Genomic DNA, 25,874 nt, shown 5'->3' with positions numbered 1-25,874 from the left:
ATTCCCCCCCAAAAAAACAAATCTTTTCCTGTTTGATACATTGGATGACAAAGAGACCATTGAGATCCTGAGGACTCCTCAAAATTAAAATTATTTGTCAGCTTATATTGAAAAATAATACAATATTAAAATCCCATGAAACAGTCTTGAGAAGTGATAGCAGTAGCTATGCATCAATTTTATTTTTTAATAAGTAAATATAAATAAATATAACCCATATAAACATAAGCTCTTTTGGGGTCCTCCAAGATTTTTAAAAAGAGTCCTGAGAGAAAGAAATTTAAGAAATACTGGAAAAATGGATTTCAGTTACACAGGCAGATTCTGATTTTAATATTGGGTGGAATTGCCTAACAGAAAAAGCAGTTTAACTGTGGGATCATTTAGCATTTAATGAGCTTCTCTTCACAAGACAAAGTAAAGCAAAGGCTAAAGAACTATCCCTCTAAGATAACTGAATTAATCTGGATTTCTGCTTGGAACGGGGTTGGACTGGATAGCTTCCAAGTCAAGAATTCTGGGTCAACTAGAGAATCAGAATCTCTTTTTTCTCCTTTATAAAAGCCATGCAGGATCTTCAGATAGACAGAGAGTCAGGGCTGATCAATTCAACTATACCCTTTGCATAGCACCAAGCACAAAATCCACCCCCATCAATCATTTTGCTTTGGCATTGGCTTGTATGTTGCCTTTTGAATAATCACCATGACTGCAATAATAAAACCCTGACTAGGAAATTACTTGAATTAGCAAATGCTACCAGTTCATAGAGAAAAATGGCTATTTTAGATCTAGAGATTCTTAAGTGCCCAGCCAAATCTAGTTGCAAGAAGCAAATGTAAAGTTTGATTTATGGATCCCAAATGCTCTCTTGGTACAGCTCTATTTAAAACTGAGCGCCTGTAATGTTTGGGGATGTGCCAGGTGTCACTCAGCACTGTCTCAGCCCAAAGTGTCCAATGAACATCCTGCCTCTAATTTCCCTGAGAATTTAGCCACAAGAACCAATATTTTAACAGCCAGATTCTCTCTCCATGCAGGTTCTCATGACTGTTATCTGCAGAGAAAGAGTTCCACCCCTGGGTGTAGCTGGATCCACTGAAGAATAGAAGTTAACAGCTGCTCCCAACAATGGCTTCCACTCTCTATTTGTCATCCAGTGGCTGAATATAAAAGAGGCCTCGGAGCAAAGTGCCAAGCAGATGAAATACTTCTGACGGCTTGATACCTTGGGGTCTTCTACAAGAAACCATTGCTTGATTCAGCATCATGAGCTCTTCTCACCTAAGTAACAGAGCTGAGAGCCATTTCCAGGCACAAGAAGAACATGAATTGGAAACTCTGGGGAAGAAAGCATGGGACAACCCAGTTTACAACGGATCCCCTTCCTCCTCCTCCCTGAAAATCAGAGCAATTTACAATCCAAAATCCATTTTGGAAAATCCCTATGAGAATATTGAAAAATTGACTGGCTCTTTATCCTACCCAAAGGACAGAAAGGCTACTGAGGAAGAAAGGAAGAAGGAAGCCCCCTCCCCAGGATGCTGCTACTATGTCTTCAAAGGCATCCGAGGTAACTGGGGTGGTGGGTGGGTGGGATTAAGTACAGAGAAGATAAAACCATCTGTAATAGCTCCACCAAGAGGCAGGGGAAAGGATGCAACTTCTCTGCAGGGACTACTGACTACTACTATTGTGCAGTAAAGTTGGCTTTGCTAACTGTCTATGTGTTACTTACAAATTTAAAAATCATCACAATGACAGGAAGTAACATTTGAACTATTTGGTGAGCCTTGGTTACAGATGTTACTACCCTCTTTTTTGTAGCTGGAAAGGTTGCCTCAAAGGCGAGACTTTTACCTTGAAATTAGTAGGGGGTATCAGGGGCCACATTACTTGCCTGAGCTCCAAAAGGTGGATAGCTATGCCTAGGTGCAAATTAGCCTAGTGCCAAATGTGAGTATTGTGCACAGAATAATTGGAGCAGATTTTATCAAGCATGCTTGATGTTTAGCTTAATTAACGTAGCAATATTTGTAAAATGTTATCGTAGCTCAAGGAAGCAAATGTTCAGATGTGGCTTTCAAAACATGAGAAGGGAGTTAGATTGATTGGATTTATTTTTATGAAATCCATGGAGAATTTCAATCCTTTTCTATTGCTGACCTATTTGGAGTCAAGATCATTGTTTCTGTGATTTGCCTCTTTGCTTCTGTTTAGTGAAATGATTTTTCTCTGGCCTGCTTTCTTTTCAAAGAACTATGCTTCTTACCTTGTTTGTATATTCTATAGTATGCTGCTGACATCCTTGAACTGGCTGAAATAAAGACACTAACATCTCTAAAGCTATTGAGGGTGCCATTATTTTCACTCATTGTTGCATCCATTGCCAACAAAGAGTGCTTTAGATGCTTTGTGGTTATCTCAAAATATCCCCCAGGCACATTTCCCTCCATCCGACTGGATGAGTCAGCTGAGGAAGGTAACTAGGATGGAGCTGTTCCCTTTCTCTTTCTCAAAGCCCATTCCACTTCCTCGGAATTCTTCTCGAACCGCCTATAGTCAAGGTAGAATTTAACCAATGCAGAAGAGAATGGAACTATTTAGAAATTATTCTAGATTGATGTTACCAAAAATGGATTTTTGCAGCCTAAGTATATCTACATACTTGTATTTAGCTAAAAAATGCATATCCTGATTGTTTATACTTTAAAAATGCCTTACTGGGGTTTTTTTACTGTAACATCAATAACATTTTCAGAAATATTACAGTGAATCATTGCCCTCTGCTTTGCTTTTTCTAAGTGAAGGATTACACAATTCTCAGTTAAATTTCATTGCACTATTTTCATCCCTTTATGATAACTCTCAAGATTATTGAATGTTGTTTCTAGTTTGGAGGATATTAACTATTCTTATTACACCCACCAATTTTATGTACTCTGCAAATTCGATAAGCATTCCTTTCCCCTCTGTTTCTCCAAAGTCCTTAATGAAAATGTTAGGCGAAACTAAACTCTGTGGAAACCACTAAAGGTGTCTTCCAAGGTTACAATATTCTGTGAAGAATAAAGATGTTTAACTGCAAGTTACCCCATGTCACAGAACTAAGTGCAATTAAATATTGCCAAATGAGGTAATAAGTGCAGTGACTGATTAGCAATATTGTGAGTGCAAAAAACATTTTGTCATACAAGGATTGCTATGGAGATCATTTGGGAACCTGCAATTTCTTAATTCCCATGAAAAGAACTCAGAACTGGAAGGTCTGGATCCACTTCTTCAAAGATGATTTAGGAAACCAGCTTTCAGCAATTGATGGAAAGAAGGTTAAAAGATCTGTAGTTTATAGACATAAAGAATAGTTTTATATTCTTTCTGAACAGAGAGTCCAGGACTTATATTCCTTGCAGACAGCTGGTCATTTGCATTCTTTTAGAGAGTCCTTGGGGCCATTTGGAGGTTTTCTGTGTCATCAGGGTCACCTGAGTGGTGCAAATGTGTGAGAAGCCTTCTGGCTGCAGGATATTTTCTGCCCTGTTCCAGTAGTCTGCAATATTTTCTGGAAATCCATTCATACTCCTGGACCATTTGAAGGGTGTTCATCCTAAAGTGCATAATTAAATGTCTGGACATTCTCAATCATCCAAATCATGGTTGTCCCAAAGGTGCTTTTTCAGGAGGCAACTGGACTTTCTTGTTTTTCTTTGAAAACAAAACCTCCAAGTGGCCTCAATGACTCTCTAAAAGAATGCAAATGTCCAGCTGTTTGCAAGGAATATAAATGCTTCCATTCCCCACCATCCAGTCAGAGCTGAAGAGGTTTCTTAGATAAGAAACCAAACATTTTCAAAGAAAAAAAAGAAAGCCCGGTTGCCTCCTGAAAAAGCAACTTTGGGTTCCTTAGGAATCACATCTTTTTAACTTAAAGACAGGGAATCTTTCAAAAAAAATCACATCTTTTTCACCATAAGAGTCATTTGACAGTGAGAGGGACAGCATATAAATTTAACAAATAAAAATGGTAAACCAGGCATTTGATTTATTTTATTTATATCCTACCATTTTTTAATAAGCAACACAAGGTGGCAAACATATCTTATACTCCTTCCTATTTTCCCCACAACAACAATACTGTGTGTGAGCTGGGCTAAGAGAAAGGGACTGGCCCAAGGTCACCCAACTGGCTTTCATGACTAGGGTGGGACTAGAACTCACAGACTCTTGGTTTCTAGCCTGGTTCCTTAACCACTAGACCAAACTGGTTCTTTTATGCTGGGTGAATTTATGCTGGATGGCTCTGGACCAACTGGACATCTATGCAGTCTGGAATTTGTTTGTTGATTAGTTTCTGTGCTTATGTTCTTTAAGAAACTCAAGGCCACATTCATAGTGCTCAATTTGTGAGTTTTGCTCAGATACAGATAACAACTCACGATTTGTAGAACTGCCTGGTTCATGTGAAAATTGGTTGTGAGTCCTAGCTTCTGTAACAATGGTTACTATCTCTGCAAGAAAAAAAGTAGAGAAACTCAGACTTTTGGGTAGAATGAATGTCTCTCTCTGGAGGTGGCCATGCTGGCAGGCAGAAATGTCTTGTCAACATGAGTCTACAACTATTAGGCCTGCACTAGGGAATCCAGACAAGAAGCACAACCAGGAGTACTAGCTATGTCTTCATTGTGAGGTTATTTAATAAAATCTTGTATGTCTAAAAATATTTCTCCTTTCCTTTTACTATAGTATGTAGAAAACTGGGGGGGGCGGGGTTCCCTTCTGAAATGCTTCTCATACTCTCCCTTTTTCAGTGGGCTGAGGTAGCTTTACACCAAAGTTGTGGTTCTCCCTCCTGTCTCCCAAAGTCATTCATATATATCATTACAACAGCAGTAATTCAACCTTGTGTTGAACATATTTTCTCTTGTCTAAATGTTGAAATCAGGGACAATGCATGTAGCAATGGGAGAGCTTGGTCATCTGTGGAAGGGGCAACCACTATCTAGACTTTTTAAATTTCTCCATTGAATCCCTGATTGAAATTCTCTCTCTCTCTCTCTCATATATATATATATATATATATATATATATATATATATATATATATATATATATATATATATATATATATATATATATATATATATATATATACACACACACAGACATAAAGGTAAAGGTAAAGGTAAAGGTTCCCCCGCACGTGTGTGCTAGTCGTTTCCGACTCTAGGGGCCGGTGCTCATCTCCGTTTCAAAGCCGAAGAGCCAGCGCTTGTCCGAGGACGTCTCCGTGGTCATGTGGCCGGCATGACTAGACGCCAAAGGCGCACGGAACGCTGTTACCTTCCCACTGGAGTGGTCCCTATTTATCTACTTGCATTTTTACGTGCTTTCGAACTGCTAGGTTGGCAGAAGCTGGGACGAGTAACAGGCGCTCACTCTGTTACGTGGCACTCGGGATTCGACCCGCCAAACTGCCGACCATCTGATCGACAAGCTCAGCGTCCTAACCCACTGAGCCACCACGTCCCTGACATACACACAGACATACATATAATTAAATCTGAATTTTAAGACTGCAGACCCTATATAATTTCTCAACCTTGATAACTTTAAGAAGTTAAGGAACTTCAACTCTCTTCCATCAATACATTCTCTGTTCATACAGATCAAAAAGTGTGTAGAAAGAGAGAAGCATAAAACCAAAGTGGGAAAAATCAGGAATTATTTTCAAACAAGTTGCCTTATCAGATTGCTACTTTTTATAATCAACTATACATTTTCCATTAAAAGTTGAGTTTGGAATCAGTGCTAGCACTTTAAAAAAAAGAGTAACTTTTTTAACCAGGAACAGGAACCCCAAAGAGCTTTTAGCTGTTCCTGGCACGAATTGCCTATGTTCTTCCATCACAAGAGCTTTTGATCGATCGATCGAGGGTGTGGAGGAGCATCTATCACAAAGCTGTGGTTCTGAGTGTCCTTAAGTTTGAAAAGAACAGAACCCCCTTTGGATATTGATGTGAGAACATTTACTCCACTTTCAAGTAAGAATTCACACCAACATTGGTTGAAGATTTAGAGGAGAAGAGCAGTAACATCAAATCATTAGAGAGGCAAGCTATTAAGCCTTAATGGTGTTCATTAGCAGTGAGCAATGAAAGAAAAGTAAAATGAACAATGTTTCAAAGGAACTAGCTTTTCTTGAACTCAAAAGAAAATTCACGCTTCATCACTAAAATGAAAGAGAGAAATTGATTTAGACCTAAGCTGAAGGTAAAGGATCAAACAAGTAAAGCAAGGCACAGTTCCCTTAAATATTTATATGTTTCCACTCCTCTCCTAAATGTCCTTTTGAGTGTTACATTTACATACCTTCTCACCTGCCCACTCACCCCTTTTTACTCCTGCATCCATAACTGCAGAAAACAGCCAGAGCCAATTCCTAATTTATCCATTGTAGCAGCAATTCCTGGAAAAGGGTGAGGGGGGCATTGTATGTGAATAAACATATTTAAATTATTGAAACCCTATGTTTACAATCAGGTGTTGACATCAGATGACATGCATTTCCCAATTTTACACCCTTTTTCCAGCCAATCTCCCATGTTTTTTCTTAAAATTAGTAATATTCACTGTAAAGGAATAAATAAGGAAATAATAGTTGGGGTGTAGCAATAAACACAGTTGGAAGGAATAAGGATATATCTTGAGCAAATGAGGGAGCTAATTGATAATGGTTTTAAAATATCTCACCAAATGGACTGAAAGTTATTTACTTTTGAAAGTGTAAAATCCACAGCATTCAGAGGAAGATTGTTACAGTAAGCTCCAGAGACATGGCCAGTTCCTGAAAGTCTTGATGGCAATTTCATCAGTTTTTGAAGTGACCAAGAGGAAAATTATTAAACACATAACCATTTCAGTATCTCTCAATTACCGATTTTTCCTGTTCTCAAGGTAATCCCTCTCATGTTTTGCATCAGTTTGAAAATTAAATAATTAAATATTTGTAATTATAATTTGCATTTTTCATTTGCATTTTCCCCAATACATATATATGCCTTTGGGAAGAGAAAATAATTCAAATACTATTTTTAACATTACTTTCAAAAAGTGTTTATTTTTGTATACATCTTTTTAAAAATATATACATTATAAGCACAATTTTGCTTTGAAGAATTACAGTGCAAAATCCAGAGAAGTACACTTTTTAGACAGCTGAATTTCTCTTTGATATTGGTCTTAAAAGTTGATGTACTTGGAATAAATCCACATATTGTTCATTTTTCCTTATTTTTTACAGGGCTTTGGGGCACAACCTTGACTGAAAATACCAGTGAGAACCGAGAGCTCTATGTGAAGACTACACTGCGTGAACTTCTGGTCTATATCGTATTCTTAGTGGACATCTGTCTGTGTGAGTTATGTGTAGTTGCTGCTTTTCAGTGTTGATACCAGTTTTTCCTACTTTCTATTGTTCTCCTGGTTATCCTTTTTAAAACCCTTCTCTTTCACCGCTTTCTGAGCTCACATGGGATCATTTTTTCCCCAAAAATAAATTATTTGATATTTTACTGCTTACTGGCATCACAGCTAAAGGAAACTGCAAATTTATCATTTTTCTCAGCACTTTACATCCCCAAAAGAAGTCAGTGGTAAGCCACATACTTAATGGTCCAAGAAAACTACATGGAAATAAGTTAAAACTAACCAAACTTAGCATGTTGCCAAATGAATCTACCAGATTTGTAAATGACCTGATAATGCATGTTGTCTGAACACAACCTGTGATTTCCCTGATTGTGTAGGACATTGGAGGCAATAACATATTCAAGATGACAACCAGAGGGATGGTAAAGGAAAATTCATGATCTTTTTTTGTCCTTAGACTTTGCACAAAAGCTTTTAATAGGAAATTATGTGGAACTTTATTACTATTAAACTTTAGATACACAGCAAAATAATTTTTATGGTATACAATAGAACAGTAATTGTACATTAAACAATAATACAGAATAATACAACACTCGATCATTTTGAAATATAAACTACTTCACTTGTATCACAGCTTTGTCCTAATATCTAACCTGGATTGACTACTCTGAAATTTCAGCCTTTTGCTTCCTGTCCTTTCTTCCAGGATGACAGAGAAAACAGCCACACCCTTCTTGATACGACAAACCATTATATATCCGAATACTGTTATCATATCTATTCTCAATTCTTTCTTCTGTAGGCTAAATATACTGAGTTCCTTTAACCATTTCTCATAGGACACACTTTCCAGTCCCCTCACTATTATGCTGGCCCTCTTTTGAATTTGCTCCAATTTGTCTTAGAGGTTGCACTTTCCAGTATTTGACACTATTCCAAGAGAGATCTTATCAAAGCAGAAGAGAATGGGAAAATGCTTCTAATCTAGACTCTAAGCCAGGGATATCAAACCGTCGGTCCATGAGCCGGATGCGTCATACCAAAATCACACCCACCCCATTGCCAGCAATGGAAAAAAAAGTCATGATACATCGCAACACGTCACATGACGTTGTGAGTTTGACACCCCTGCTCTATGCTGTTATCAGTACATTCTAATACTGTATAATATTTGCCTTTTTAGCAGTTGCAACATACTATTGGCTCACATTTGATGGATTGCCGAGATCACCCAGATCTTGTTCACATGTCCTTCTGCTATTTAAGATTTCCACATTTTATTCTTGTGCCTTCAGTTCTTTTCTCCCCAGTTGCAGGGATTTTCCAGCATTTGGTCTGCTGTTCACACTCATTTAGTTTTTCTGAAATCTCTTTCTTTTCCAAACTGTAGCCACTTCCCCTAATCTTGTGTCATGTGAAAGTCTGATATCCTGTAAAATCCTTCATCCAGGTTATTAATAAAAATACAAAGTTCTGGGGTATTCCATTTAAGCAGTTCAGTTGGATGTGGAACCATTTATGAGTACTTGCTGAGTACATCTAACAGTTGTATCAACTAGCCCCCATTTCACCATATTATTGATGAGGATATCCTGAGGCATTCTGTCAAAAACTTTGAGGAGGCCCAGGCACAGTATTTCCTCAGCATTTCCTCAATCTACTAAACTCCAATAGTTCTATTGAAGGAGGAGATAAGATTAATAAGACCTTATTTGTTTGTGACAATCCTATGCTGGCTTTTGGTGTTTGTTGCACTCTTCTCCAAATGCTCCCAAATATGCTGTGCATCTGCTTTGCCAAAGATAAACATCAAGCTGACATGTTTACAGTTTCCTAGGTCCTCCTCCTTCCCCTTTTTGATGATCAAGACAACATTTCTTCTTCCCCAGTCTTCTGGGACTTCTCCAAATGTCTTCCAGGGGTTATCAGCTATAAAAGCTAGTGATCCTGCAATCACTTCTTCTAGTTCTTTCAACCCTTAAAGTTATAATACACTGAGACTTGAATTCTTTTAAATAAACAAGTGTTTGTCTTTGTTTTTTGTTATGCTGGTTCAAGAATTCTGGAAGTCCACAGATCGCAAAGGGGCCCTAATTGCACACTCTTGCAATAGTGAAACAATGAGAGGCACAAGGGGTTTAGTTTCCCTTTTGAAAGAAGACAGATATAAAATACAAGTTGACTCTCTGCCTTCTCACCACCATCCATTATCAATTCACTATTTTTCTCACATTAGAACTAGAGTCTCTTTGCCTTTGATTTAGTTTCTGGCATATCAAAAGTCCCTCCTCCTCTTTCTTTTTTTTTCTTTTTTCTTTTTTTTCTGTTTGGGGCATTTGTCATAAGTCTTAATGCATTCTGTGCCTTTCTGACACAATTCCCATCATTTCTGGCAACTGGCTTGTATCCTTCTTTAGTTTATACACCTCTCCTTCTATTCGTCTCCTTTCAACATTTAAAAAGCTAACTATTCTGTGCATTCACTTAATTTCTCTTTAACCATTCTTTCAACTCTCTTCCAGAACAGATGTTAGGTTAAAAAGAGAGCAATTTCCTTTGTCACTTCTTGGTCCCTTTTTTAAATTTGGGGCCCTTATAGTTATACTGACGTTTTTTGTAGTTAATATGCTGACCATACACCTACCTCTCAGTGTTTATTTCCTCACTATTGAAAGTCTGTTCTTAAGCATATTTCTGCTGCCAGGAGGTCTTTGTTTGGCCTCCAGGGATGTGTCCCTTTGAAAAGACCTTTCCCCTCTTCCTTCACATTATGTCTTTCTACCCTGAGATCTTTATAGACCTTTTGAGGCAAGGCAGTCAGAGAGGGGTGCAATTATCTCATCCCCAAAGTCATCCCCTCTATGTCAGCTAACATGGCCTTAAGGAGTCAAACTTACTCCCTAAGAAAGCAAGTCTCACTGCATCCTCAGGACTTCTTTCCAACAGTGCTACATGACAGTTGGTTAAGGCTATGTTTTTCAATCTTGGCAAGTTTAAGATGTGTGGACTTCAGTTCTCAGAATTACATGCTGATTGGGAAATTCTGGAATAGAAGTCCAAGCATCTTAGAGTTGCTAACATTATAAAACATTAATCTAAGGTACTGGATATCTCCCATATCTTTTCCTCCTACCTCACTTCATATGCAGGTAGTCCTCAATTTACAACCACAATTGGGATCAGAATTTCCACTACTAAGCAAGGCAGTTGTTAAGTGCCCACCCTTTTTTGCCATGGTTCATAAGCAAATTACTACAGTTATTAAGAGAATGGTTGTTAAATGAATCCTGCTTTTCCCATTGACTTTGCTTGTCAGAAGCCAGTTGGAAAGATTGCAAATGGTGATTCCAGGACCCTGTGATGCAGCAACCATTGTAAATGCATGCTGATTGCCAAGTACTTGAATTTTGATTACATGACCATGGGGATGCTGCAACAACTGTAAATGTGGGGAACTGTTGTAAGTCATTTTTTTCAATGCCAACTTGAATTGTTGCTAAACAAATGGCTATATGTTGAGGGCTACCTGTATGTAGTTAATTGTTACATTTGAATGCACTAAAAATTTAAAACAATCAAAAACCTGCCCCTTCTGGGTTAGGGAATTGGGCTGGATTTTAGATAATTTTGGAGCAAAAGTCAACATAGTGTTTACATGGGTAGAACTAAAGCAAGTCTGTTTTAATCCCCCTGGTCCTTCTCCCGTTCCAAATTCCTTGGCCTCTTAAGGTTGTCATGCTCCTTTTGTTGCTTTCCAACCTAGTGTGATTTCCAGCAGTCATCTTTTCAAGATCAGGGCTCTCTCTGTCTATCCTTCTTGTCGCTTCCCATAACACCTAGAGCTCTCTTTTTGGCTGGATTGGGCTGGTTTCCTTTTCTGCTACTCCCTCTTGCACACCTTGTTGTATTCTTTCTTTTCTTCTATCCTTCCAGGAGAAGACAATCAGGCCATCTCTTTTCCTGACATACTTTAGGCTATTTGTCTACCCTGCCAACTTCAGTTATTTATGGTGTTACCTTAATGGCCTCAAGAATCTAGAAGCAGCTGGAGAATGCAGCTGTGTTGTTCGGACCAGCTTTTCTTTCTCTTCATGAAAAATAGGACCAAGGATTTTCTCATAGCTCATAAAAGATGCCCCCAAATGGAACATGGGTAGTCATGGTGTTCAAAACCTTGTGTATATAAGTAGCAACAAACATGGCATGGCAGATGGCAAGACCTTTTTGAGATGAGACAGTTGTAGGGTTTTTTGGTTCATTGGCTTAGATCATGGGAGAAGCAGGCCTATGTCTAGTTGTGCCCCTTTGTCTCATCAAAAGATGTATCTTGTAATGGAAAGAAGGACCAATTTGCATGTCTAGGAACCTGAAACTGTCTCTTTCATGCCTCCTAGGCGAAACCTTTCACAGTGCTCTGAAGGTTGCCTTTTAAATCTCAGAACAGGAAGAGTGCAAAGGGAGATAACATAGAGGGTTGTTCCTATTGTACTTTCTGGAGAGATTTAATACAGCTCTTTACCAATTTTTGTTCTGTGGTGACACAATGGCTATTTGTATTTGGTAAATTCATCCTAATCTCAACTGAGCACCTGTGATCTCTCTGCACAGAAGGCTGTATTTCATGCCTAGGACACTTGAGCTTGGATATGAGCAACAGGGGAAGGCTCAAATTATTCTTCTCATATAGAAGTGATGTTCTCTTCATTGCAAAGCAGGAGCTTTGAACATTTGTTTGAGTAAGAGGCTCATCAGATTTTTCTGATAACTCAGCTATTGATTTTAGCTTAGAAAATGCTTGGTATATATGCCTGAATGTGATAAGTTTTGATCCCAATCACAACTGATCACACCTTGGGGAGTAAGCAAAAGATGGCCCTTTTGCTGAATGGATGAGACATTTATCCCAGAAGTCAGATTTGTATGGGCCATTGACTTATTGAAAGAGTAATTGTTATCTCTTTTGTACTACCGCACCATTTATTTCTAAATGACATTTCTTCACCCTACCAAGAGTCACCTGGCAAATATGATGTCACAACCATCAATCCTGATATCACTGAAACAAACATAACCCTCTCATTAGCCTTACGATGAATGATGGAGTACACAGTGTGTGCATTCCTATTGCTTAGGCAACCAAAGTGAATTTTTGCCTTGGCTGTGTTATGTTCACACTTCCATTACTATTATCAGCAGCTTTGCCAAAATCCAGGTTCAGTCATATGCAGTTGCAGAGCCAGATGAAAAATATTACAAATTTATATATAGTGCGTGCATCACTGACCATGTTTTTCTTCTCTATCAACATTGCACAGCTGGGCCAAGGGAAATGAATATTGATTGGCTTGTCTCACTGGCTTATTTCCTTTTAGTTTAAATTTGTGGCTTTGAAACGGAGATGAGCACCTGTCCCTAGAGTTGGAAACGACTAGCACGCATGTGCAGGGGAACCTTTACCTTTACCTTTTATAGTCTGTAAAAACTACTGGATTTCTTCATTTTTCAGCTCCTGATTTTTGCAATAAAAAGAAAGATATGGTTTATAAGCTGTGCAGCATTTTGGGTTTCAGTCAGAATAGAGTTGGAAGGGACCTTGGAGGTCTTCTAGTCCAGCTCCTTGCTCAAGCAGGAGACCCTATACCATTTCACAGGGCTTTTTTTCTCACAGAACACTCAGAATGGCGTTCTGGCACCCTTTTTTTCATACACACACACAAAAAGCTTTTGCACAAGCTGTGCTACTCCCTCTATTGGCTTTCGAAAGCCAATTGGAATTGCTGCTGAGCATGCCAAAAGACCCAGCTGGCAAACGTTGCACAGGCAAGTTGTCTGCAGCGAAGGCAAGTTGGCAGGAACTTTGCATCCCTCCCTGCTGCCCAACTACACCATCTCAACTAGGTAAGTAAGAGAGGACAAAGAGTGGGAGGTGGGTTCTGTGGAGTCCATGTGCACTCCTTCCTTGTGCTCACCCGTGTCAGCCAGGCTGATGGCCTACCCGATGCTGGACCTACACCACCGTCGCGTCACCCTATGCACCTACGTGGCCACCCTGCAGTGCCTGGCCTGCACCGCCTCTGCCGCCCAGCCTACACAGCCCTGCCATGTAGAGCGGCCCCCATTGCTCCCACACCACCAGCTGTGCCGGCTCTGGCCCAAGGGGGGCAGCCCGCCGCCAACATCCCTTGTGCCTGTGACTGCAGCAGTGCTGCCGCCCCCGCCTCCTGTGCCTGCCACTTTTTTTTAAAGAAAAAAAGCACTGCCATTTCAGACAGGTGGCTGTCCAATCTTTTCTTAAAAACATCCAGTGATGAAGCACCCACCACTTCTGAAGGCAAGCTGTTCCACTGGTTAATTGTCCTCACTGTTAGGAAGTTTCTCCTTAATTCCAGGTTGCTTCTCTCCTTGACTAGTCTCCATCTAATTTTTCTTGCCTTGCCTCCTGGTGCTTTGGAAAATAAATTGACTCCCTCCTCCTTGTGGCAGCCTCTCAAATACTGTAATACTGCTATCATGTCTCCTCTAGTCCTTCTTTTCTCTAAACTGGCCATACCCAAATCCTGCAACCATTCTTCATATGTTTTAGTCTCCGGGCCTTTAATTATCTTAGTTGCACTTCTTTGCACTTTTTCCAAAATCTCAACATTTTTTTTTGTAATGTGGTGACAAAAACTGGATGCAGTAGTCCAGGTGTGGCCTTACTAAGGCTTTATAAAGTGGTACTAATACTTCATGTGATTTTGAATCTATACCACTGTTTATACAACCAAGAATTGTATTAGCTTTTTGACTGCTGCCACAAAAATTCATGTTTAAATGACAGTTACTGTTTTTGAGCCAGGTTTTGCCTAATCTACAGTATACTTATACCTTTGGTTTTTCCTACCCAGGCATAAAACATTGCTTTTCTCCACATTAAATATCATTTTAAGATAAGATAGATAAGATAACCTTTATTGTCATTTTTTTTACTGTGGGCACAATGGCACACATAAAAAATGAAATTTAGTTGCCCGCTCTCAAAGTGGAACACATACATGACACACAACTAAACATACTATATACACATATGTATAGACCCTACATATACATAACAAATAAATATTATATACTGTCCATCTTAAATATATAATGGAAGAAGGAAGCTTGAAAGTTCACAAGGTTAATGTTGTATGGAATGAAACTATGGCTGAATCTGGATGTTCTGCTGCGGATACCACGAAGCCTCCTCCCAGAAGGTAACAAGGAAAACAAGTCATGAAGAGGATGTGTAGAGTCCCAGATAATCTTATGGACCCTGCTCAAGCAACGCTTCTGTGCTATGTCCTGGATAGAGGGAACTGCCAATGATCTTTTTGGCCATCCTCACCACTCTCTGCACTGCCTTCCTGTCTGAAGCAGTGATACTTCCAAACCAGACTGTGATGCTGTATGACAGGATGCTCTCGATTGTTCCCCTGTAGAAAGTGGTCAGGACAGGGGAAGGAAGATGTGCTTTTCTCATGCGACACAGAAAATGTAGGGGCTGCTGTGCCCGCTTCACCAATTTCTCACTGTTGAGCGACCAAGCCAGCCTACTCGTTAGCTGCACACCCAGGAATTTGATGCTGGTAACCATCTCCACAGGTGAATCATTTATACACAGAGAACTGTGGCTGTGCCTGCCTTTTCTGAAATCCACAATGGTTTTTCTGGTATTTAAAACTAGGCTGTTTGAAGATTGATGCAAATAATGAGTTAAGCAGCTCTGCTTTCTCCCTACTGCCTCTTACTTCCTTGCCATCTTCTTTCTTTAGTGAACTGTTTCCCTGACTTTTTTTTGTTATTTATATGTTGAAAGAAACTTTTTTATTCTTTGACTTTTGACTTTTTTATTATCTTTGACTTTTGTCTGGTTCAAAGGCAAAAGGTGCTTCAGAGCACTTGTAGGTGAATAAGCATCTGTGTTTAGCATTATAATGCTGCAGCACACTTTCTCAGGGTTGCCATCTTCTGCTGCCAAAGATATTGCAGAATCTCATGAAAATTCACTCTGCTTTAAGGAGTTGCAATTAAGGGGATTGTTTTTGAGCCCTGTGTGCTCCAAAGAACCTTTTGGTTTTGAAATCTGAAATTGTATATAGCTCCACAGAAAGATTTGAATGAGAAAAATAGGCTCAGCCATTAGGGAGCACAATTGCCTGGTCACAGATCTACCTACTAAAAAGGAAGGGAGAGATTGAACATATAGGTCAGTGGTGGCAAACCTGTGACATGTGTGCCAGAGGCGGCACTCAAAGCCCACTCTGTGGGCACACGCGCCATCTCCCCAGCCCCACCTCCCCTGCAGCCCTTTCCTCACCAGCAGCCCCCCCCGGAGGAGAGTTGCCCCTGGGTGCGGCCCACTCAGAGCAGTGGACATGGACATGGCAGCTGGGCAGCAGGGATAAGACTCCACCTTTGCGCCCCATCATGCACAGATGATGCAGGGCATGGGCGGAGGGCATGGCCACCATGGTGCTGCTAGGCTGCCTGGGTGATCTGCTGTGGCAGGCCATGGAGGTGGTGGGTGGCCCTGTGGGTGGGGCGGGGGCGGTTTTTGGACACTTGGTCTCTAAAAGGTTCACCATCACTGATATAGGTCATGTAGGGCAGGGCTGCCAATTTGGTAGATTTACAGCTTCACTTCTACTGATGTATGCTGACCTTCCTCATTTATCAGCCAGAAGATTCAAATCCAGGAGGCCCCCACTGGCCCGACAATGTTAACATTGATTCCCAGTGGAGAGCCAGGTGGGTGGCTGAACTACCAGACATAGGAAGACATATAAATGATCGCACAAAAAGGTACTAGGTTTTTAACTACCACCTCAGCAATTGTTCTGTCCCAGCCTACCTGAGCTCCTTGTTAAGTCCACAAGGAGAAAACCCCTCTTCAAATCAACCAGGCAGAAACCATGGGACAAACCAAAACCCATTTTATTACTCACAGACAGGCCTGAGGAAAACAAGCACAGTTCATTTCAACTTGATTCTTAACCCGAACGGTTGCCTTTGGCAACCAGCATCTCCCACACCTCCCCTTTTATTATGCAGCCAAGGCGTGGCTTTCCTAATGCCTTATCCTTTGCCTCTGGAGCCACCCCATTGCATTCCTCTATCCTGCTCTCTTTGCTTGCTGGCGTTTACAAGGATCTTGGATAACACCTAGCTGTGAGTCATCACTATCCCCCCTCAGCCTCCTAGCACAGCTGTGTCTCATCAGACAGTAAGTTTTGGAGCTCCTCAGAGTCTCCCTCTGACTCTGATAACACTCCAGGCCCTCCTCCTCCTCTGAGTCCTCAGACTCAGCTGCTGGATCCATGGGGCTGGCGAGGAATCACAACAGCAATGGACAGTCCTGGATAGGAGTCGCATCTCACACATCTTCCCCTCAGTGTGACAGTGGGGTCCCACATCAAACTGTAGATCGCATTGTGGCCAGCTATAAGATGAGGGCCATATGCCAGCCCAAAATCTGATTTTTTAAAAATATATAAATGTTGCTGTGCTTCAGTGGTTAGGTGGCTTAGATATTGGTACGTGAACATAGATCTTTTTCACATTTACAGAACATTCAGAAAGTATTCAGACTCTTCACTTTTGTCAATTTTGTTATGCTGCAGCCTGATTCTATAGTTGTTGAAAATCATTTTTTTCTAATTCATCTACACTCAGTACTCCATAATAACAAAGTGAAAACAGAATTTTAGAAATGTCTGTAAATTTATTAAAAAGAAAAACTGAACTATCACATTGTATTCTAAGTATTCAGACTCTTGCAAAAACATGTGAAATTTAGCTCTGGTGCCTCCCATTCCTCTTGGTCATCGCAGACATGTTTGTACACCTTGACTGGAGTTGACCTGTGGTAAATTAAATTGATTGGGCATGATTTGGAAAGGCACATACTCTCTATAGAAGGCCTCACAGCTAACAATGCCTACTGTAAAAGGTCAAAAGTCATGAGGTCAAAGGAACTGCTTGCAGAGCTCAGAGACAGGATTATTGCAAGACACAGATCTGGGGAAGCCTACAATAAAATTTCTGCTGCATTAAAGGTTCCTAAGAGCACAGTGGCCTCCATAATTCTCAAATGGAAGAAGTTTGGCACAACCAGGACAATAGCTGGTCGACTGGTCAAACTGAGCAATCGGGGGAGAAGGGTCTTATTAAGAGAGGTGACCAAGAACTCAATGGTTACTCTGACTGACCAGAGTTCTAGAAGGACAACCATCACCAATCTGGGTTTTATGGTGAGTGGCTAGACAGAAGCCTCCCCTCAGTGCAAAAAATATGAAAGCCTGCTTGGATTTTGCAAAAAAGCACTCAAAGGACTCTCAGACTGTGAGGAACAGGATTCTCTGGTCTGATGAAACCAAGATGAACTAAATGTTCAATTCTAAATGTTATGTCTGGAGGAAATGAGGCACCGCTCATCACCTGTCCAATATCATCCCAACAGTGAAGTATGGTGTGGCAGCATCATGCTGTGGGGGTGTTTTTCAGCAGCAGGGATTGGGAGACTGGTCAGGGTTGAGGAAAAGCTGAATGGAGCAAAGTACATGGATATCCTCAATGAAAACCTGTTCCACAGTGCTCAGGACCTCAGACTGGCCCAAAGGTTCACTTTCCAACATGATAATGATCCTAAGTACACAGCCAAAACAACTCAGGAGTGGCTTATGGACAACTTTGTGAATGTCCTAAAGTTGCCCAGCTGGACCCTGACTTGAACCCTATTGAACATCTCTGGAGGGACCTAAAAATGGCTGTCCACCAATGGTCACCATCCTAGCTGACTGAGCTTGAGAGAATTTCCAAGAAAGAATGGCAGAAATCCCTCAATATAGGTGTGCAAAGCTTATTGTGTCATACCCAAAAAGACTCGAGGCTGTAATTGCCAAAGGTGCTTCAACAAAGTAAAGTGAAGGGTCTGAATACTTACGTCAATGTAATATTTCAATTTTTTCTTTTTAACAAATTTACAGACATTTCTTTTTGCTTTGTCATTATAGGGTACTGAGTGTAGATTAATGAGAAAAAAATGAATTCCAACAAGTGTAGAATCAGGCTGCAGCATAACACAATTGACAAAAGTGAAGGAGGTCTGAATACTTTCTGAATGAACTGTATATTTAATTGTGTTTACTAGTGTATTTCACCTTATTAAAGGTGAAATGTACATATACAGGCGTAATTCAGAAATAAACCTCCATTTGGTTATCAATGACAGACGCTCACAGATATAGAACTTTTATTATACACATTAGAAAACTACAACAATACATTACTTTTCGACATAATCACCATTCAAATTGAGGCACTTGTCATAATGTCTTACAAGGTTTGAAATTCCTTAGTAGTCGTCGCTTGGTGCCAAATCTGGGCTATAGGGCGGGGAATGATCAAAAACGTCCCAACGGAACTGCTTCAAAAGTTCTTAGGTGTGTCTAGTGGTGTGCGGGCGAGCATTATCGTGAACCAACACCACACCAGAAGTGGTGCCATAAAAAATCCTGCCAAATGTGAAGATGCCAAAAGGGTACTGCTAGTGAAGTTCATGGAACGTGGTTCGACCAGCAATTCAGAAGGCTACTGTGAAACATTATGAAAACTCAGACGAGCCATCGATAACAAGTGTCCAAGTGCAGGCATCTGCATAGCAGCAGCCACCAGGGGGCGTGGCCTGGATGGTTTTGGCGGGAAACCCAGCAAATTTTCGAACCTGGAGGAACGGCTACGTGACAGACTGGTTTGCGGCCTACGAGACACGAGGCTGCAAGAGCGCCTGTTCGCAAAAGACGAGATCTTGCTCCAGGAGGCCCAGGACGCCATCCTGGACCACGAAGCGGCCTGCAGAGCTGTCCAGGCTGTCCAGGAGTCCAGAACCGGCAGCCAAATGGCCAGCATCCACCAGCAAGTCATCTCAGCCGAGGACGAGGAGGACGAACAAAGGATCGACCTCCTCCGGTGGAAGTCGACCCCCGACCAACGAGGTGGGCACCCGGACGAGCCCAAGCCGGCCAACAACTCGCAGAAGTGCTCAGGCTGAGGCGGAAACCACGTGCGCAGCCTCTGTAAGTTCTGGTTGGCCACATGTCGGGCCTGCAAGAAGACAGGCCACATAGCCGCGGTCTGTCGTAGCCGCCACCCCCGAGAGGAGATCCACAAGCTGCACCAGGAGGAGTCGCCGTTGAGAGGTACTGGGCCCCCGATCCAAATTAAAATTGGCTATGTCGAGAGCCGGCTGGGCATACACCACACGGGTAGCCGCCGGCTGCTCAGACCAAAAATTAGATTAACAATCCGCTTGCAGGGCGTTTCCTGCAACATGGAACTTGACTCCGGCTCTGCGGTCTCCATCATTTCTGACGAGACTTTTAATTACATTAACAGCCAGAGCAAGCAGCGGATTCAATTATGGCCCTCAAATTTAGCACTGACCGACTTCCAAAACACGCCGTTCAAGGTAAAGGAGGAGGCCACCCTGTCCGTGGGGTTTAAGAGTCGCGAGGAGCACCTGGAGGTAGTGGTGGTAGAGGGCCGGAGAGCCAGTCTAGTCAGCTTAGATTGGTTTGAGGCCCTGGGAATCGCGGTCACGGGGATCCACCGGATCCAGGGAGAATCCATCGAGGCCGTCTGCAAGGAGTTTGCAGACGTCTTTGATGGAAAGCTGGGGAAGTACACAGGGCCCCCCATCTCGTTCAAATTGAACCTGAGCGTCGCCCCCATTAGGGTCAGGCCGCGGCAAGTACCCTTTGCGCTCAAGCATAAAATCGAGCACGAACTGGACAAGCTAGTGGCCCAGGGAATCTTGGAGCTCGTAGATGGGGGAGAGTGGGAGACCTCGATAGTCACCCCACTTAAATCCAATGGGGAGGTGAGGATCTGCACCGACTACAAATGCCCTAAACCCGCACGCTTACCTGGTCCCCACGGTCAGCTTCCCTCCAAGGCGGCGCCATCTTTGCAAAGCTCGATCTTGCGCAGGCGTACCAACAGCTCATGGTCACCAGCGCAACGGCTGACACTCAGACGATAGTAACTCACAGGGGAGCCTTCAGGGTAAACAGACTGCAGTTTGGGATCAGCGTAGCTCCTGGCATTTTCCAGGAGATCATGGAAAAAACCCTCAAGGGCATCCTAGGAGTATGCCCCTATTTTGATGACGTCCTGATTGCAGGAGCATCAGCTGAAGAACTGGCAGGTAGGCTTAGGGAGGTTCTAACCAGACTGTGCGCTGCTGGCCTCAAACTGAAGAGGGAAAAGTGCAGCATTGGTGTTCCTTCCACAGAAAAAAAGATAATCCATGATTATCTATATGGCAGGGAGTTCACAATTTACACAGATCACAAACCACTGCTTGGCCTGTTCACAACAGACAAGCAGACCCCCCAAATTCTATCTCCCAGAATGCTCCGGTGGTCCATCTTCCTTGCAGCAAACAATTGCAAGCTGGTGTACAAGCCAGGGAAGGAGATGGGCCACGCAGACGGCCTAAGTAGACTACCCATAGACACCCCGGGACCAGACCCGGCCCCAGCAACACAGATCCTAGCCCTGCAGGAACTACCAGAATGCCCAGTACATGTCAAGGACATTGCAGCCAAGACAGCCTCAGACAACATCATGAGCAGGGTACACTCGTGGGTTTGCACAGGCTGGCAGGACAAGTCCCCAGGACCCAAATTCCAGGCATTCTTCACCAGGCAACATGAGATATCCACACATCGGGGTTGCCTCCTTTGGGGTAGCAGGGTCATCATCCCCACAGCATTCCGGGGCAGGGTGTTGGAGTCTCTGCATGAGGGGCATCCAGGGGTGGTCAGGATGAAGGCACTGGCCAGGAGTTATCTCTGGTGGCCAGGGTTGGACAAGGACATTGAGGAACAGGTCAAGGGCTGTTACACATGCCAGAGATCCAGACCAGAGATGCCACACGCCCCCGTGCACAGGTGGGAGGCCACACACACATCCTGGTCCCGCATCCACATTGACTATGTTGGGCCCTTCCAGGGCCAACTGTTCCTAATGGTAGTGGATAGCCACTCTAAGTGGTTGGAGGTAGCTCCTGTCCCCAACATGACCTCAGCAAGGACAATACAGGTGCTCCGAGCCCTCTTTGCCACACATGGCCTCCCCAATGTAATTGTGTCGGATAACAGGCCTCAGTTTACCGCTAATGATTTCCAGGCGTTCTTGAAGGCGAATTGGATTAGACACGTCACCTCCGCGCCCTTCCACCTGTCACTAATGGGCAAGCTGAACGGATGGTAAGGACGACCAAGGACGCACTCCGGCACATCATCAGCGGAGACTGGCACCACAGGCTGGCAAAATTTTTGCTCGCACAGCACACCACACCGTGCATTGCCACCGGAAAGAGCCCAGCAGAACTACGATGGGGACGGTGCCTCATCACCAAACTTGATCGGCTGCACCCTGACTGGGTGGCGGCAAACACTGAGAAGCCACCTGAACATAGGGTACTCAACGTGGGGGACCCGGTTTGGGTAAGGAACTATGGGGCAGGACACACATGGATTCTGGGGACAGTAGTTGACAAAACAGGGCCTCTATCCTACATCATAGGGGTGGAGGGGGATCGACACATCAGGTGACACATAGACCAGCTCAGAGGAAGGGCCCCTGAGTGCACCACACACGCCCAACCGGACAATCACAATCACACCCCAGAAGAGGCCAGACCAACTGGGAACCACACGGACCCTGAACTAGAGGAGGATGGCCTCCTGCAGCCAGCCCTGCAGCAGCAGCAGAGCATCAGTGGTGGCAGGAACCTGGCAGCTGGACCTAACCCAGCGCAGGAGCAACACGAGCCAGTTGTGCTGGGCCAGGCAGAAGCCACACCCAGACGGTCCACCAGACCCCACAGGACACCTGTGTACCTAGCAGACTATGTGTGCAAGTGACCTCAACTTGTTGTTATGTATTATGCATGCATTGTAAATAGTTATGTGTGTTATAGTTATTATGGAGGTTCTTCTCTAAGGGGGGAGGGGTGTTATGTATCCAAGTGCAGGCATCTGCATAGCAGCAGCCACTAGGGGGCGTGGCCTGGACGGTTTTGGCGGGAAACCCAGTTTCGGCGGGAAACCTAGGGCCAACCCTGTAGTGTATGCTCTTAAGCATACACGGAATGTCAGCACAGCAGGGGGCTGGACAGCTCCAGGCTACAACCGCTTTTGGCGGGAAAGCTGAATAGAGCAAGCTGTTGACAGCCCCAGGGCATGGTCAGCTCTGGCGGGAAGCCAGGGTTTAAATCCATTGGCTACCTGCACTGGCGGGAAGCCCAGGTTTGAATCTATTGGTTGCGATTCACCTGGGCAAGTATAAAGAGACGCCAGGTAACCCCTTAGCCCCAGCTTCATTCCTGATCCAATAAAGAAGTTACTACCCAGCTCCAGTGTCCGTTTCTCTGTGTGACCACGTGACTTTGCAAACCCCATTGGCTAGCCACCTACCCGGCCAGGTATATAAGGAGGCCAGGCAGCCCTTGTTCTCCAGTACAAACCCCCCCACAATAAAGAGCTGAACACGTACCCCGGCTGGTGTCTCTTCCTTGCGTCGGACCCACTACATTACAGTGAACCAACACCACACCAGAAGTGGTGCCATAAAAAATCCCGCCAAATGTGAAGATGCCAAAAGGGTACTGCTAGTGACGTTCATGGAACGTGGTTCGACCAGCAATTCAGAAGGCTACTGTGAAACATTATGAAAACTCAGACAAGCCATCGATAACAAGTGTCAGGGCCTGCTGAATTCCAGTGTGGTGTTGGTTCACAATAATGCTCGCCCACACACCACTAGACGCACCAAAGAACTTTTGAAGCAGTTCCATCCTGGGATGTTTTTGATCACCCCCCGCCCTATACCCCAGATTTGGTGCCGAGAGACTACTACTAAGGAATTTCAAATCTTGACAAGTGCCTCAATTTGAATGTTGATTATGTCAAAAAATAATGTAGTGTTGTAGTTTTCTAATGTGTATAATAAAAGTTCTGTATCTGCAAGTGTCTGTCATTGCTAACCAAATGGAGGTTTAATTCCAAATTGCCCTTGTATATTGGCCGTACACGTATGATATGCCATACGCTAAATAAATAAATAAATGTATGGCCTAGCATAAAAACAACCAGAACTGTTAAGCATTTTTTTAAAAAAATAGCATTTTTTTTAATTATAAGTAACATAAAACTCTCAGGATCTGCAATTCTAGGAAATAACCTGCTTGAAAGAGCACATTTGTGCAGCTGTAACAGTGAAATACGCAAATATTGTGCTATGTTAATAGATGAAAAGATGACTGATGAAACCATATGAAAGTAAAGTGATTTTAAGTCCCTTTCCAAAATTGTACTATATTTTTACAATGTAATAGAATACTAGAAAAATCAGTAGTTATGTTATGTAGGCAGATAGACAGATTAGAATCACATAGTCATTCAAGAATCATAAATTCCATATTGCACCTGCCCTGTCACATCCTCATCCCAGGATAATATACTATGAATGCTTATGATGATAGATATATTCTACAGTTGTGTTTGGGGCCAGATCTGGCAGGGCAAGCTACTGTATATAAACAGGGAGCAAAATACACACTTACTGACACTGATGATTATCCAAATATGTTACATAGTTGGGTAATGGTCTGTAAGCAAAAAAAAAATCAAGTTCAGAGAGTACAAAGGGACTCCATAGTTCAACCCTGAGCTACATGTATTTCTCTTCTATTAGAGAGCTACCTCATAATCGTAGCTTCAAATGCTTGGAAAGTAATATCATAAATTAAGCTGAAAACAAGGACCTTTGGATTCTGATCTCCAATGATAGAATTCCAGATGTTATCATGATTATTACTGGTATTTTCCAATTTTTTGGATTCTAACCAACACTCTAGAACTCATGGACTTATTCCTGTAGAACAGTGGCTCCCAACCTTTTCTATACCCCACACCCCTAGAATGCTTCTGATATATTCTTGCACCCCTTTAAAAAGTTTGAAATAACAGCAACGAATTATGCATATACACTATAATTTTGAAAGCTCAAGTTTTTGCACCCCGTGGAATATCATCTCGCACCCCCAGAGGGTGCGAGCATCCCCGGTTGGGAACTCCTGCTGTAGAATAAAGGAAGTTTCAAACAAGATGGTTTTTTGTAAGTCAGTGGTGTCCAAGTTCAATAAATTTAAAACATTCAAATATTTGATTAATCCCTTTGCTATGGATCCAAAGACGATGATGATGAAGATGATTCAGAAAGTATTAGAAACCACATAGATAAAAACTGTAAAACTCAAAAATGGATATTTTCATGAAAGTCAAGAGAAGTCACATTGTTAATACATTCATCTCCTAAATTAGTCCTACTATCTAGTGATTAAATAGAAACAACTGAAAGTCAATCTTCTGCTGGCTTCTTTTTCAACACCAGAGCCTCCATCAGGCTATTCCATCAAGAGCAGACAGCATGGAGCCTGTACTCGGGCCTCCAGTTCCCATGCGGGAACTGTCATTTTGTTTATCAAGAAGTATTGATTCATAGCATTCTTAAATGTCATCTTCAATCCAAGACTTTCTTTTCAGGTGCCATCAGCCAGATTTTTCTGAAGAGACATCCCTTTGTGAGTAGCTGAATTTGCCAAGTGAAATGAGTAATCCTAAATTAATGTTTGACAGTTAACAGACATGATTAATCCTAAATTAATATTTAACACAGGGTTCTTCAAATTTGGCCCTTTTATGACTTCTGGACTTCCAGAATTCAGGCAGCGTGTCTGGGAGTTAAAGTCCACAAGTCATAAAAGGGCCAAGTTTCAAAAGCCCTGGTTTAACAGTTAACTATTACTCATCTCCGTTTCAAAGCCGAAGAGCCAGCACTTGTCCGAGGACATCTCCGTGGTCATGTGGCTGGCATGACTAGACGCCAAAGGCGCACGGAACGCTGTTACCTTCCCACCGGAGTGGTCCCTATTTTTCTACTTGCATTTTTACGTGCTTTCGAACTGCTAGGTTGGCAGAAGCTGGGACGAGTAACAGGCGCTCACTCTGTTACGCGGCACTCGGGATTCGATCCGCCAAACTGCCGACCTTCCGATCGACAAGCTCAGCGGCTTTGAAACGGAGATGAGCACCGGCCCCTAGAGTCGGAAACGACTAGCACACATGTGCGGGGGAACCTTTACCTTTACCTATTACAATATAATAGTTGTAGATACTGGTATGTGCTTTTTGAGTTGAAGTATTGGCATGTCTGACTTCTGGAATACCAAGACAGGTGACTTGGAATGCCAACTTCTCAATTATTTTCAGTAGCTGTAAATATTTCTTTTCCACATGTTTCTGAATAGTGCAAACCTCTTTTCTACATCTTTGGGTGGGAAAACTACTTCATTT

General features: G+C 42.5%; 1 protein-coding gene across 1 annotated transcript in view; it reads left to right on the top strand.

The window, feature by feature from the left end:
- Nucleotides 1–1,269: 1,269 nt before the first annotated feature.
- Nucleotides 1,270–25,874, top strand: part of PKD2L1 (polycystin 2 like 1, transient receptor potential cation channel) — a gene marked incomplete at both ends in the record, with an annotated part of 41,801 nt that continues 17,196 nt past the window's right edge. The window contains 2 exons of the mRNA XM_081329689.1: nucleotides 1,270–1,573; nucleotides 7,301–7,414. Coding sequence (XP_081185815.1) covers nucleotides 1,270–1,573; nucleotides 7,301–7,414 — 418 coding nt within the window. The remainder of the gene's footprint in view (nucleotides 1,574–7,300; nucleotides 7,415–25,874) is intronic.

This window comes from Vipera berus, assembly GCF_964194415.1.
Source record: "Vipera berus genome assembly, chromosome: 5".
Taxonomy (NCBI): domain Eukaryota; kingdom Metazoa; phylum Chordata; class Lepidosauria; order Squamata; family Viperidae; genus Vipera; species Vipera berus.
Note: the sequence above shows the minus strand (reverse complement) of the source record. Positions and strands in the feature narration are given on the sequence as shown.